This window comes from Boleophthalmus pectinirostris, unplaced genomic scaffold, assembly GCF_026225935.1.
Source record: "Boleophthalmus pectinirostris isolate CB_2022bp ecotype Guang Dong unplaced genomic scaffold, ASM2622593v1 HiC_scaffold_15, whole genome shotgun sequence".
In the NCBI taxonomy this organism is placed as follows: domain Eukaryota; kingdom Metazoa; phylum Chordata; class Actinopteri; order Gobiiformes; family Gobiidae; genus Boleophthalmus; species Boleophthalmus pectinirostris.
In genome coordinates this window covers 14155367-14169973 of record NW_026571070.1, presented here as the reverse complement: position 1 = coordinate 14169973, position 14607 = coordinate 14155367, and the positions used below count along the sequence as shown (strand labels likewise).

Here is a 14607-nt window from a genome sequence, read left to right as displayed (position 1 = left end):
AGTCAAAATAAAATAGGTCATAGGAAGACAGTGCAACAATGATATGATGATTGACAGGACATAGGGTTAGCTGTGTTGTGCAACAGAAAAAAACAAAACGGGGGGGATATTTAGGAGTTACTATGGAGACACAGTCACACTAGGGGAGTGCAAAAATACTGAAATATTGATATTTCGTATCATTTAATGTCATGATACAATATTGGGGGTCTGCTGTATCGATATGTATCGTATCGTGGTCTATGTATCAAGATATGTCTCATATTGGCAACTTCTTAATGATACCCAGCCCTAGTGCACACGTAAGTAAACAGTGTAAAAAAAAGTCTTAAGATCATCTGAAAACTCAGATTGTAGTCAGATTGTATTCAAATAAAGATCAGATTAAAGTTTTACATGCCTCAGACAGAGCAGTGCCTACAGTTGGCATCACACCACCAAGGAATGTTGATGACATAAGCTGTGAAGTATCAACAGGAAGACAATCAGATTGCTATAAATCATAATTACATTTTCTGTCGTTCTGTCACTCACTCAAATTGGTTGCTACAGCAACAATAAACAATGCTAAATATTGAATACTGAGGGTCCGTCAAATGTTTTTTTCTATGGAGATGTTAGTCCTTTGTCTGGAATGTTTCACAGTATGGCTTTAAACCTTTCTATGTTCACTGAGACCAAACCCGACCATGTTACAAATCAGATCTGTGAAGAGGCAACCCCGCTCACAGTCAAAATTCCAGTTTTTCTTGGTATTTTTAGGCTAGAAAACGACCTTTTAATAGAATAAATGCAAGGTAAATCTATTTAAAGTCATACTGTAGAACATTCCAGGCAGAGCAATGAGATCTCCATAGAAACAAGGTGACAGACCCTCCACCAGAAAAGTTACACAATGCCACTTTAAACATGTGATTTAGCAGCAGTGACACACCCTCACACTAAGGCTCTGATATAGACATGAGTTTGTTCAGTATTTTCGAAGCCAACGTCACTGAAGTGTTACATAAACAGACACTATAAATACACAATGTACAGTCCCCCCTCGCTGAGAGTGATAGAACTGCTGATAATTGAGAACACAGAGAAGAGTGTGGGTGTCACCAAGAATACAGAAAGAATTCTCAAGTGAGTTATACTGTATCAAGATGAAACAACTAAATAAATGTGTCCTGCGAACTGAGGTGCAGAATTTGTTGCTGTGAATTGAGCTTTGAGGTTTGAAATACAACTTACATTTCTTTGATTTGCCTCAAAGTGAATCAATGTATATATCTACTCACACAATATATATTATAACGTCAATATATCAAAAAGGATGGGGCACAATTACTGGAAGGAAATGCCTGTTACAACCAAATCAATGCGGAATATTCTCTACCATATTTTACATTACGTTGCTGGTTCAATCGTCCCTGTCTTTGTATCCATGTTAACCTTCATTTCACATTTTAGCAGTAATACGTTAAATGAAAGCAATAGAATTATGATTAGAAGTGAATTATGAAGGTCTGCACTGTGTAACTTTCCTGTACGAGAGTCTGAAACCTGCTTGTCTCCATGGAGCTAGGTTAAGTCAGGTTGCTGTATTTGCATTCGTAGGTAAATTTGTTTTGCAATTTGAGAGGCTATAGAGCGCACTCCAGCCACTCGGTGAAGAGCTGTGAAGCCATGACGTCAAACTCAAGCGCCTGTCTGGGTCCCTTTTGTGGTACAGCACAACAGTAAACAAAGCGGTCGAGATGGATGTGGACGAAGCCATACATTCTGTGTTGGCTCTGATTCCCGAGATCGAGGGTTTAAAGCCGGAACAAAGAGAATGTTTGTTGAATTTTATCGAGGGGAAAGATGTTATTGCCCTTCTTCCTACGGGATTTGGTGCATTACATACGTCACAACCAAATAGCAGCGATTACTTAAGTAAAAATGTCCACCACCAATCATCAAGTGAACAAATTCTAATGCTGTGAGGTCAGAAACCGGCTGATGACTCAAGCTACTCACACGATAGACTAAAGGCACATGTATAAAAGCACATTACAAAAGTGTTATAGTGCTCCAGTGCAGAAGGATTTTGTTTACAGTCACAGTAAATATTAAATATATAAAAACCTAAAAACAGGGCTTTGCAGGACAAGACAAAAGCTGTTATTGTGTTGCTAAAATGTTCTACAGTATAGCATTAAACAAGGTGACGCTCAAGACCAGGTTAGAGGCCAGATCTGTGGAGAGTAGGAATGTAACCATAACCAAAATATTGTGATATTGTATCATCAAAAGTCTCACAATAATATCGCGGACTGTCACAATATATCAAAGTACGAGTCTCTTTACTTAAATACATTGTTAAGGTGCAGCAATACCTAAAAAAACAAACAACCCCCCTCCAAAAAACAAACAAAAAAACAAAACAGAGGACTACATAGACCATGATATGATTCTTTGGTGTTGTCAATGCAGATTTAACATTAATAACATTATTAAATCTTAATTTTTCATATAAAAAAGTACCATTATTAACAGTCTCAATGCTTTTTAAAGAAGTAAGTAGCATATTCACAGTTTTGTTAAATATCATACCGTGAGATGCATATTGTGAAAATGTATCGCAAGATTTGGATATCATTACATCCCTAGTGGAGAGGCGACTCCACTCGTTTGTTTTTCAAGGGATAGATACACTGAATGCCATACTGTGGAACATTCCAGACACATTCCCGTAACATCTCCATGGAGACAAGCAGGTGGCATTCTCCCTTTAGAAAAATGAGCGCTCATTTAAACAGTTTTTGGTTGTTGAGGCTAAAACCCATTTTAAATTGCCATTTCCATATTATTACAACACATTCCCTTATGTAATGCTGCCGTCCCTTTATTATATTAACCTTCATCTTTGTGCCAACTACATGTGTGCTGCAGTGTGCCCCAAGGCCTTCACACGTAAACAGCAATTAACCCAGAACCAGCCTCTCTGTCATCTCCGCAAACATCTATGGGGCAAAACATGACTGAAATCAAAGCAATTCACCACACTAGTATGTGTTTTTCCTTCATTTTTGTATTTTTATCTTGTCATAACAGACTTTCAACTAACAGCTGTATCAATATAGCCTCAATAAACAAGACAGCGACAGTCCCTGGAGGAATTTGGAAGGGTTCAGAGTCAGTATTTTTTAATTTGGGTTGAATTTCATGTTTTTCTTCCATGATTAAGACGCCACAGGATATCAGAAAGATGATTTGCCAGTCAATACTCCCCAGATAGTCACTATACTGGGGTTTGTGTAGCTTGGTTTTGACATTGGACACTTGGGTGGGTATCTGAAGAAATCCTCCTGGCTTCTGGTTGATGAATGCAAATATGAGACAATCTGGTGTGTCTTCTGAGCTTGTTGCCGATTCGAAAACAACACCGGGAACACAGCCAAAATTTACACAACCAATATACGATTTTAGAAAGCAATTTGGCACAAATAAGGAAAGGAGGTTTGAAAAGGAAGTCTGATGGAATGCGGTCCGATGAAATTGAATTATCTGAACATATGTTAAAGGCGCACTATGTAACTTTTCCGTTTGTCTGCAGGTAGATGTTATGGCGTTGCAAAACATCTATTTCCATGGAGATAAGCAAATGTGTCTTAATGTTGTTACCTCATCACAAACAGACCTGGAGATGTGTTTTGTTTCATTCATACATGTTTATACACAAACCCTCCTTTAGCTCTTTTCTCAAACAGAAAACACTCTGTTCCACCTTGTGATGTCATGTGGTAATGCAGGAAGTGCCCCACTTGGTTTTAAATACATCTTCAGTAGAATCATTTGGGTAATTTCAACCCTGGACTTGCCCATTTCTACTGAAGAAATGGAGATGTAGACAGACTACAAACCAGGATTACTCAAACAAGTGTAAATGAAACAAAACAAAATAAAACTCCAGGTATGTTTTTGATGAAGTAATAACATTCTAACATGATTAAAAGCTCAACAGTGAGTTTTGCATAATACATGACCTTTAAAGGGACAGTCAAAAATTTTCGACATAGGACCTCATTTTCTAGTGAGCCAGAGTGTTGGAGACGTGTGGAGACACTTTTTAAAATATGCCACCAAGTCCTTGTATTTGCAGAGGTCACTGGTGCTAGGCTAGTGCATGTCAATGGCCATAGTTATCCTGCTGCTAAAAACAGTCCGACCTACTCCACAAAACACCCGAAGCAAAACTATTATTACACCAGACTGTCGACGTAAATGCCTGTGTCGATAGAATAAAGTTTGAAATAAAACTAACCTTGTATTGCATGAGCTGTCGCATGTTGAGGGACTATTTTCTCATATATCAGTCCGCCTTTGCCAAGCTTTCTAACAGGAAGTACAACTCGCTGCTGCTGCTCAGACATAAATCCTTCAAATGCAAGGTTGGTTATTATTCTATGGACACAGACATTTACATCGACAGTCTGGTGTAATAATAGATTTGCTTCGGGTGTTTTGTGGAGTGGGTGAGACTGTTTTTAGTAGCAGGCTAACTATGGCCATTGACATACACTAGCCTAGCACCAGTGACCTCTGCAAATACAAGGACTGGATGGAATATTTAAAAAAGTGTCTCCAAACGTCTCCAACGCTCTGGCTCACTAGGAAATGAGGTCCTATGTCCAAAATTCCAGACTATCCCTTTAAAGGTCAGATCTGTGGAGTGGCGAGCCCATTTTGATGGTAAAATTTATGTACTTTTTAACAATAAAACCATGTGTAGATAAATGGCAATATAACCAGGTAATGCCCTACTGTGAAATATATGCTTTATTGTAGGTTCATAATTTTATGTAAAAGAATAAAAGAAGGTTAAGATTTTTGCATGAAAGCAGAATAAGACTAATTCATGTCAATAAAATCGTGAATCTATTGTAATTTCTTTTTAAACTAAATGTTGCCTTACTTTATTATTAGCATTCAATTCACAAAGACTAACAATAAAAATTAACCTTTTAAAACAACAGTCCAACTTTCACATCATTACTCTTGGACTCCATATTTCAGTGTTATGAAAAAAGATAGTGTTTTTTTTTTTTAATCTCTTTGTGAAAGATTTATCCAGTCAATAAAAGATGAGTGAAAATTACCAAGCCGCCCGCTGTAGCCCATAAATACATGGCACCAGGTCAGTCTTTCCAATATCGCTCTGATTAATGTTTAAAAGGGACAGATTGGATTCTGCTTTTGAAAAATGAAAGTGGCTTTATGTGTGGGGAAAGCTAATGCACAGATAAGATGAGTTAAAGTCATATATTAAAGTAGCAGCTGTTTTTGGCCTTGCGTGACCCCACCACTGTTTCCTATATCGCTAACAGTATCACAGATAAGACAGTGCTGGATGGGCTAATGGGGAATAACAGCTTGTTTTGTATCAGGAGCTGTCTGCATCGGTGCTATCTGGATCCGAAAAGCTGCTCCTATCTCCCGTTTGATTTGATACGGAAACTCCTGAACCGAAGGAGATGGAGCAGGAGGCATTGTGGGTAAATTTGCTCCGCACATGGTGGTCTAAAGTAGAAACTATTGCTCAAGAAAACTTTATTCGTTCCTTATTTTGACAACATTTAAATGTACAGTGTGTAACTTTCCGGAGTTTGTGCATCATCCGAACGATTCCATGGAAATAGAAAGTTAAAACCACATTTTGTAACATTCTCTGTGGAGATAAATAGATAGATAGAAGAAAAAGGAACAACATTTCTGTAGAAACAGGCAAGAGGTCAAATATGAGTCAGGTCTGTGGAGATGCAAGCCCGCTCCCAGTAAGGACGGATGTTTTTCTTTGGTTGCATACTGCAGGTTTAAAAAAATATTACATTTTTATTTAAACCTGTATTTTTATTATTATTATTTTTATCACTGCAGTACCAAGATAATGTGCAAACTTAACTTTAAAGGGCCTTTATTATGCTATTTTCTGATCTATGTTATAATGTTGTTTCCTCATCAAAAATAGACCTGGAGTTGTGTTTTGTTTTACTCACATGTTTAACACGCAAACACTGCATATTTAGGGCCTGTTTGCACGTGAAAACTAGCAGCTAAAAACGACAAAAATATTTTATCCAAAGTGCTTTTTGTTTAGACGTTGATGACGTTTTTGGGGCTTAAAAATGCAAAAATCTGAAACCACCTTCCAGAGTGGAAAAGTTGAATACGCTCCACTGTAGCGTTTCCGTCTACATTGCCCAAGACGCAAAACTCTGGTCAGATCGCGTATGTGTTCACGTCACATACATACAGTACACAGAAAGCTGGCATGCAAACCCAATCGAATTCCACACACTTTTGCGTCACCGTATGCACGCAGATTTCCTCCCAAAAACGCTCATCTAAATGCGGAATAAAAAGTGAAGGCTCGACGCCACTTTTACGCCTTCTGTTCAGACCGTCATCATATAAACGTAGCCTCAAACTAAAAACACTTGGTTCCACCTTGTAATATCATGCTCCATTGTGTTTTTAAACTCCATACACATTCACTAGAATCATTTGGATAATTTCAGCTGTGGAATTGAAGACCTCTACTGAACAAAAGTTAAAAAAAGCGCTTCATGACATCACAAGGTGGAACAGAGCATGTTGAGCTTTGGAGATATAGACAGACTAATAATAAACGATCACTCAAACATGTCTGAATAAAACAAATCACAACTCCAGGTCTGTTTTTGGAGAGGATACAACATTATAACATGTCTTAAAGCTCACAAGAGTCAATTGTGTATAATAGAGGCCCTTTAACAGAACTTGCCCATAGCACTTAGAGTCCAATTTAATGCACAGGATGCAGTATATGTATTTGTAGAAAAGGGGAAAACATTTGAAGATTCTAATTCTGTTTGCATTTTAACACCAAGGAAATACTACCCCAGTCTCTAATTTTGTGAGCAGTTTAAAGATGGCCATGGGGGGTTGGTCACTATTAGAAAAGAGAGATTCCTAAATGAACTGCTTCGTATTAAAAGATTAAACAGCTTGTCTCTCAAAAGGAATGAATAAACGGTTTGAATGAGACTTTGGCCAATACATTTTAAAAGGCCCTTTGAGTTGGAGCAATTATTATATCGCAAAAGCTGCACTTATTTAGATATTAGAATGCCCACTGCACAGAAAAAAATCATGCTGGAGTTTGACCTCTTCAAACATGTTCTGAAATGCATGGGATTCTTGTATTAATTTAACATTTCATATCTCAGTCTATCTCTCAAATGTTAAAGTTAATGGAGTTTTTATAACGTGTACTCAGAACAGATACATTTTAAAGGTCCTAAATTACACAAAGTAGACTCATGTGAGTTTTGAGCCATCTTGTTTCCTCATCAGAAACAAACCTAGAGTTGTGTTTTGTTTCATTCACACATGTTTGAATAATCCTGCATTATTACTCCTACGTTTTACCTTTTATTCAGTACAGATGGGCAACTCCAACACCGAAAATATCCAAATGATTCTTGTGAAAATGTATGGAGTTTAAAAACACCGTGGAGCACTTCCTGTATTACCACATGACATCACAAGGTGGAACAGAATATTTTCTGTTTGAGACAAGAACTCAGCCTAAATATACAGGGTATGGAGTGTGTGAATAAAACAAAACACAACTCCAGGTACAAGGGCGTAGGTTTACATAAGGACAGTGGGGACATGTCACAACCAATATTTGGGGAAGACAAAATAATCCCTACCAATATTTGCCATTTTATTTTAATAAACAAAAATATTAATTTATTCAGATATTTTTCCAAACTCAATAGTATTAATTTAACATGTTTTAGTTCACATTTTGTTTATTAGATGTTCTGAGATGTATTCAGTGATATGATGACAGGGCCTGCTGCTATTTCATTGGCTGCAACAGAGTGATGTCGTTAGTGGTGCCAGGAGCCGAAACTGGGGAAGCGGCAGTACAGGGCCAGCACCCGAAGATGATGGCTTGAGCAGACGTGAGTGAAGACGCTGCGCATCAAACTTTGAAAAACTTTTCAAAAGGAACTTACTTGGCTTCATCTTCAATTAAACTTGCCTTATAATGAGTTGCTCTATTGACAATATTCCAAGAAAAAAATGTACAATCGTTACCTCACAAATATCTCATCACCAACAAACAAAGGGAAATCTGCTACAAACATCTATATCGCTGTTACCTGATAAAGAATCATCTTACAAGGGAAATGGACACAAACTGTACATTTTGTGAACTGAAAAATGAAACCACCCGTCACTTATTTTGGACCTGCCCAGACTCTTGTGTGTTTTTGAAAATTATTCATAAAGCCTACGCCCTTGTCCAGGTCTGTTTGTGATGAGGAAACAACATTATAGCAGAAAATAGCGTAATATGGGCCCTTTAAAATCAAATACTAAATCGTTGATCCACCGTGACATGTGACTCAGCACTTCCAAATTACCAAAAAAATGTTCACATACAAAAACCATGAATTCATTTTTAAGAGTGATACAGAGCCAGAGCCGGTGGAGCTTGTTGCTATGGTTAGACGGTGCAGTGATGAGAGAGGAGCACTGGGAGGACTGTCTGCTGTAATTACTGCATCTGCTCTGTGGACTTAATGAGCTGGACTGTGGTCATGTGACTCTGAAAGCACAGGGCCAGTTTAAGTCAATAGGCACTTTAAGAGTATTCTCCAGACAGTCTGAGCTCGGAAATAACTGATGAGAAGTGAAACTGAAGGCTATATATTATATTAAAATAACGTGAACCGTGTTTGAACAAGAATACTAATGTTATATAGGTGTGCTCGCTGCTACGCTATGTGACGCAATACAGTAAGATGGTTGGTATAACTGAAATCTAATGAAACACGGAATTATCAAATAGCATGTTGGAGATGGTCTGCCTAACTTGTCTGGAATAGAGGCCACCACCTGCTTGGAATGTTCCGCAGTATGACATTAAACTTAGCTATGCCCATGGACGAAGTTGACGAGAAGTATTTTTTTTAACAACAACAATGCCTGTTATTTTCAGCACAGTATGGGAACAAAATGGAATATCATTGCTTGTTGTTTATTTGTGTGTTGTTGTTTTTTTTTATTAAACCACAATTTGTTTTAATATTATGCAAGCAGGAAAATAAAATAAATGGAAAGTGCTGTTTGGTAATACTAATAAGTTAAATAAAAGACTCTCAAATAAGCAACAAATGTATGAAATATTATAAAAAATAAATTCCTTCTAAGCAGTAAACAAAACATTTCATAAAGTAAAGTGCAGCATTAACAGTTCAAGGATGAAGTTTTACTCAGTCTTCATATTTTTGGCCAGAAAAAACAGTTTGTCCACATTATCTGCAGTAAGTCTGGAGATTCTGTACTGTACCGTTACACCCCTACCTGTAACTATTATATGTTTAATGCTCTACTGTGGAACATTCCAGGCAATGTAATAACGTCTCCACTGAGAAACAAAGATACAGTTTTCCATGGAAGCAGTGTAATTTTCCACTTATATAACCACGTTTCACAGTATGGCATGAAACTTATCTATCCCCATGGAAACAACAAGATGACGCCACAAGTATTTTTAGCAGTAAGTGTACTTGAATAAATGCAAGATATGTTTAATGCCATATTGCAGAAGATTCCAAAAAGCAATAACATCTCCACTGAGTTACACTGATAAACTTGGAAACACGGTAATGCAAATTTGATTTTGTTTTTGGAGTAAATAATACTATAAGTTGCCATTATTGTACACAGATGAATTATTGTACACAGATGAATTTATGGGCTTATGGAACTTTTTCTAGTTATGGATGCCATTTAGAGGACTTTTGAATCATGGTTCTTGAAACCCACTGATAGAGTTTTAGAGCTGGAACGTTTGTTGGGGATGAATGAAACGGCAATTCTCTTTTTTTACCCACAAAAAGAAGTCTTGGTACTGCATTGTGGCAAATACATCCAATTAAGTGTGCACTAAAATGCCTTCTTAAGATAACATTGATTTACGTATATTAGAAAATCTATAAAGCACAACTCCACTCGCCTGTGCCAACATAAGCTTCTGTACTGACCATAAAACTCAAAGTACCTCCCTCTAAAACCCAGGCACATCCACTGACAGCTGTGCTCCTACCTTCGTACAGCCAGTCACTGAGGCCATTGAAGATCACGCCTTCTTTCCCCGTGGACACCAGACGAATCGAGCGGCTCTCAACTTTGGAGCGGAAATAAATGTTGTTCTCAAAAATGAAGATCTGAAAGAAAAAAAAAAAAACATAGACAATCAGTCACTTTTTATTCTATGGTATCAAACTTTAATCGTATTCAGTTCTACAGTATGTTGCAAATGAAATAACTTGAAAAACATGTATTCTGTGAGTGGGCAGACTAACTCATAGATCTGACCTGTAACTAAGTCTGATTCCATTTGTCTCCATGGAGATAGACAGGTTTAAAGCCATACTATGAAACATTAAAGACAAAGAAATAAACATTTCTTTGGTAAATTCTCCACCAGAAAATTTACAGCACATCTGATCTAGCATATATTTACTTTTTGGAGTTTTTAACTTTATGTACACATTCAAGAAAACACTGACACTGAAAATAGGACCTCTTTACATTTAGACATTTTTAAATGTTCAGTAGTAAAGTAACATTTTAACACAAAAATTTGAGAAAGTAAAAAACGTTTTCAACACTTGGGATGTAACAATAACCGAAATATCGTGATATCATATCGTCAAAGTTCTCACAATAATATCGTGGACCATCACAATATATCGAATTACAAGTCTCTTTTCTTAAATTAAGAATTGCAGGTGCAGAAATAGCTAAAAAAAGACAGAACTACATAGACCATGATCCTTTGCTCTATTTCAGTGTAGACTACAAGAAGAAATAACAGTTCTAAGCACTTTTAAGTCTTTGTTCTTTGGATTAAGCCTTGTCAAGGCATTTTAATAGGAAAAAGCATATTAACAGTTTTGTTTGCCTCTTCAAAATATCACAATAAATATCATACCATGAGATGTATATCATGAAAATATTGTACTGAGAGATTTGGATATTGTTACATCCCTAATCATGAGCCTCCTCGCCATATTATGAGCTTTTCCACGATATCACAATAAATATCGTACTGTGAGGTTCATACCATGACGATATCGTATCGTGAGACTTGGATATCGTTACACCTCTACTGTTCACAAGATATAATACAGGAGTCATCAAAATAAGGCTCGCGGCCCTCTAGGCCCCTTTGTCCGGCCCTCCGGCTCCAGAGCCCCCCTGCCCCCCACCACTTGAACTGGACCTATGAGGCAGTCATGTCCTATTTTTTTAAATTGCCTTTTGGCAAAAAATAACACGTCTGCATCTTGTATTTTGTTGATTTTTTCAATTAAAAAATGACATTTATATGAAGTATTTATATTTATATTTAAATAATTATGGCATATTTACATTTGCTGCTGAATTTTCATCACCTGACAAGCTTGAGATCAAACAGTGACAGTCAATGCACGCGCAGAGATCTGGAGTGCAGTTAAGGACAGCAAAATGACGAGTGTTAAAGTATGAAAAGTTGACAGAGAATATTGAGTTTTCAAAGAACAGTGGATGACCGATTATTTTTTTGTTCAGTGTAAGGACTGTGCAGTTTGTCTGATATGTAAAGAAAGTCTGATGGTTTTCAAAGAATATAATCTGCGTTGTCAGGGTCATACAATTTTGTCTTTCAGTCGACCCGACCCCCATGACAGTCAGAAGCGATAATGTGGCCCCCAGAGAAAAAAGTTTGGTGACCCCTGATATAGTAGTTCTCAGGTGCCCTTTACTGATCTGACATTTTGCTTCACTTAACTCAAGTAGATTTAGCATCAATTTGAGAGTAATCTTTGGCAAAATATTCACTTGAAATTTGAATTAAAGCGATCGCATGGAACTTTCTGAAGCTGGAAAGTCAACTGTTTGATTTAATGCTGAAAAACACCTTCTATTGTCTAAATAAATAGGGTTTTTTATTATCATTGTGGGATTGGAATCAGTATTGAGTTAAGAATCGGAATTGAGTAATAATGCAATGCAACGCAAAGTCTACATAGATATAATAGCAATGACCCATCTATAAGAATTCAAAAAAGCTAATTTAATACAGTGATATAATTTCAATAGTTAGTGATCAATGAGAGGCCATGTTACACAGTCATTGGTTCAAATCCATTCTTCTCCACTTGTTGAACTCTAAAGATTTTCAATAGCACTTCTTATGACCTGTTAAGAATACATGATGTGATGAAACAACAAAGAAAACCGTCTGTCTTTTTTCATAGCGAATACCTTGCAGATATACTTTGGTGCATTGGTTTGTGTGGGGCATTGCTGATAAGTGAAGGTCAAGTGATTCATTACGAAGCATAATAGATGATATGTGTGCGCACCGAGCAGACTTTTTGAATGTTAAGATGTTGGAGACTTAACTCTATTCTCAAATCAATCCCGGGCTATTACAGAGAAAGAGCCAACTCAGGATCTCAAGGATTACCGAATGTCTTTAGCCTTGAGTGAGTATCAGGCCAGCGGTTTGTAAAGAGATCTTTCGCAAAACATTCACTTAGAGCTGTGGAGATGTGGAGAAGAGCAGTTGAGAGTTAAGGCCAAAAAGATGAGGCAGCACGTTAAAAAATTCACTTCTAAAGCGTTTGTGTATGTAGAAATCAAACTGATGATGATGATTAAAATATTATACAGACTCGTGCATATTTGCAAGCAATAAAAAGTGGTTTGGTATCATAGAAGCATCACAAGCCATTTTGAGAACTTTTCGCCATTTATAAAAGGGATACTCACTGCGCAGCTCGCGAGACACAAACGGCTCACCAAGCTTTAATTGGTGGCTCGCAAAAATAGTAACACAGCCAATATATTTTTTCATATGTGCTAGATAAATATATAGTGAACACTGCAACACAAACATCTGCATTACACTAAGTGGGGCGCCATGACACTAGCAACCAGTGATGCGCGGGTCCATGTATAAACAACAACAACAACCCGTACTCGACCGACATTTTCAACTAACCCACCCGCAACTCTCATAAAAAATATTTGAAAATATTGCACTCGACCCACTGCCTGACCCACATTTTAAAAAGTAGTCCATGCTCTTGATTAACATCATCTAAATAAAGTGACCAGCATAAATAAAGTGAGTGAAATGATGTTAATTAAAGAGCTGCACTAAACCTGCGCATGTACAGTCTGCACTCGTATGACCTGCACACATATGATCTCTGAAACTATGAACCATCTCCAACGCACAGAACAGACTCGCCATGAGCAGCACATCCCTCTGTCACATAAAGAACACTCATATTCCACTGAGATGTGTCCTTTAGTCTGACAGAAGCTGACGTATCAGTGCACAAGGAAAGAGCTGTATTTTTTCCAGCCTTTACAGTTTATGCAAATGAGCCATGCGGTTTTTAGTTTCATTTCTGTAAAATGTAAACAAATATGTTCAAACACATTATAATGTCAAATGGGCGGATGTGGCTCTATAGTGGTTATGGTTTATATGTTGTAAAGTTGAGTTTATTTATGCAGATTAGTAATAGTAATAATGCATGTCAGATTCTGCTCATCCCAGTGTTAAGGTACATATGGTATTAACTGAAAATGTCCAATTTATATGTAGAAATTTGCAAAGGTGACTTGGTATGTTGGTGTATGTTGGGTGACTCTCCTTTTGATTTTGCTCTTCCAATGTGGCTCTTGTGAAAAAAAAAAGTGAGTATCACTGATTTAAAAGATAGAATATCTGGAGTTGTTATTTGCTATAGCAACGGTAATTATTTTAAACGCATGAATATGTTTTGTCACAGAAATACAATACAAATGATTACATATCTTTTACAGCCCGTAGTCATCACACATTGTCAAGTTGTAATGTGCAAAAAAAAAAAGTTATGTAACTCTAATTTGATATTTCAAGTAGCAAGATAATACCTTTTTGTCATTTTAGTCATGTATTTTGCAACGTGAAAAGTGGTAGAAATGCATTGCTCAAGGACACAATGGGTGAGCAGCTACGAATCAAACTTTGAACCTTTATCTTGTCTCGTCGTGTATATCTCCAAAACCAAATGTCTTTGGCCTTGAGTGAGGATCAGGCCAGCAGTTTGTAAAGAGATCTTTTGCAAAACATTCACTTAGAGCTGTGGAGATGAGAGCAGGGGAGAGTTAAGGCTAAAAAGATGAGACAGCAGGGTAAAAAAATTCACTTTTAAAGCATTTGCGTGTGTAGAAATCAAACTGATGAGACGCGAGATTAAAATATTATACAGAATAGAGCTTGATAGACTCGAAATACATATTTGCAAGCAATAGAAAATGTTTTGGATATTCAGTTCAATGGGCTTCAGCTTCATGTTTATAGGTGCCATTTTGAAAGACTGTCACCATTCAAAAGATAAAACATTTTATTATAAATGTGTTCTTTGTTATGACAACTGAGCTAATTTTTTTTTATCACTTTAAAAGCTCACAGAAATAAAATAAAAGCAGCATGTGTTTTACTGTTGCATTTTATGTACTTCTTGTTGT

At 37.0% G+C, this 14607-nt stretch overlaps 1 protein-coding gene across 1 annotated transcript in view; it reads right to left on the bottom strand.

Annotated features, from left to right (window-relative positions):
* Positions 1-14607, bottom strand: part of LOC110171014 (dipeptidyl aminopeptidase-like protein 6) — a 416594-nt gene that overhangs the window by 33000 nt on the left and 368987 nt on the right. The window contains 1 exon segment of the mRNA XM_055151254.1: positions 10136-10256. Coding sequence (XP_055007229.1) covers positions 10136-10256 — 121 coding nt within the window.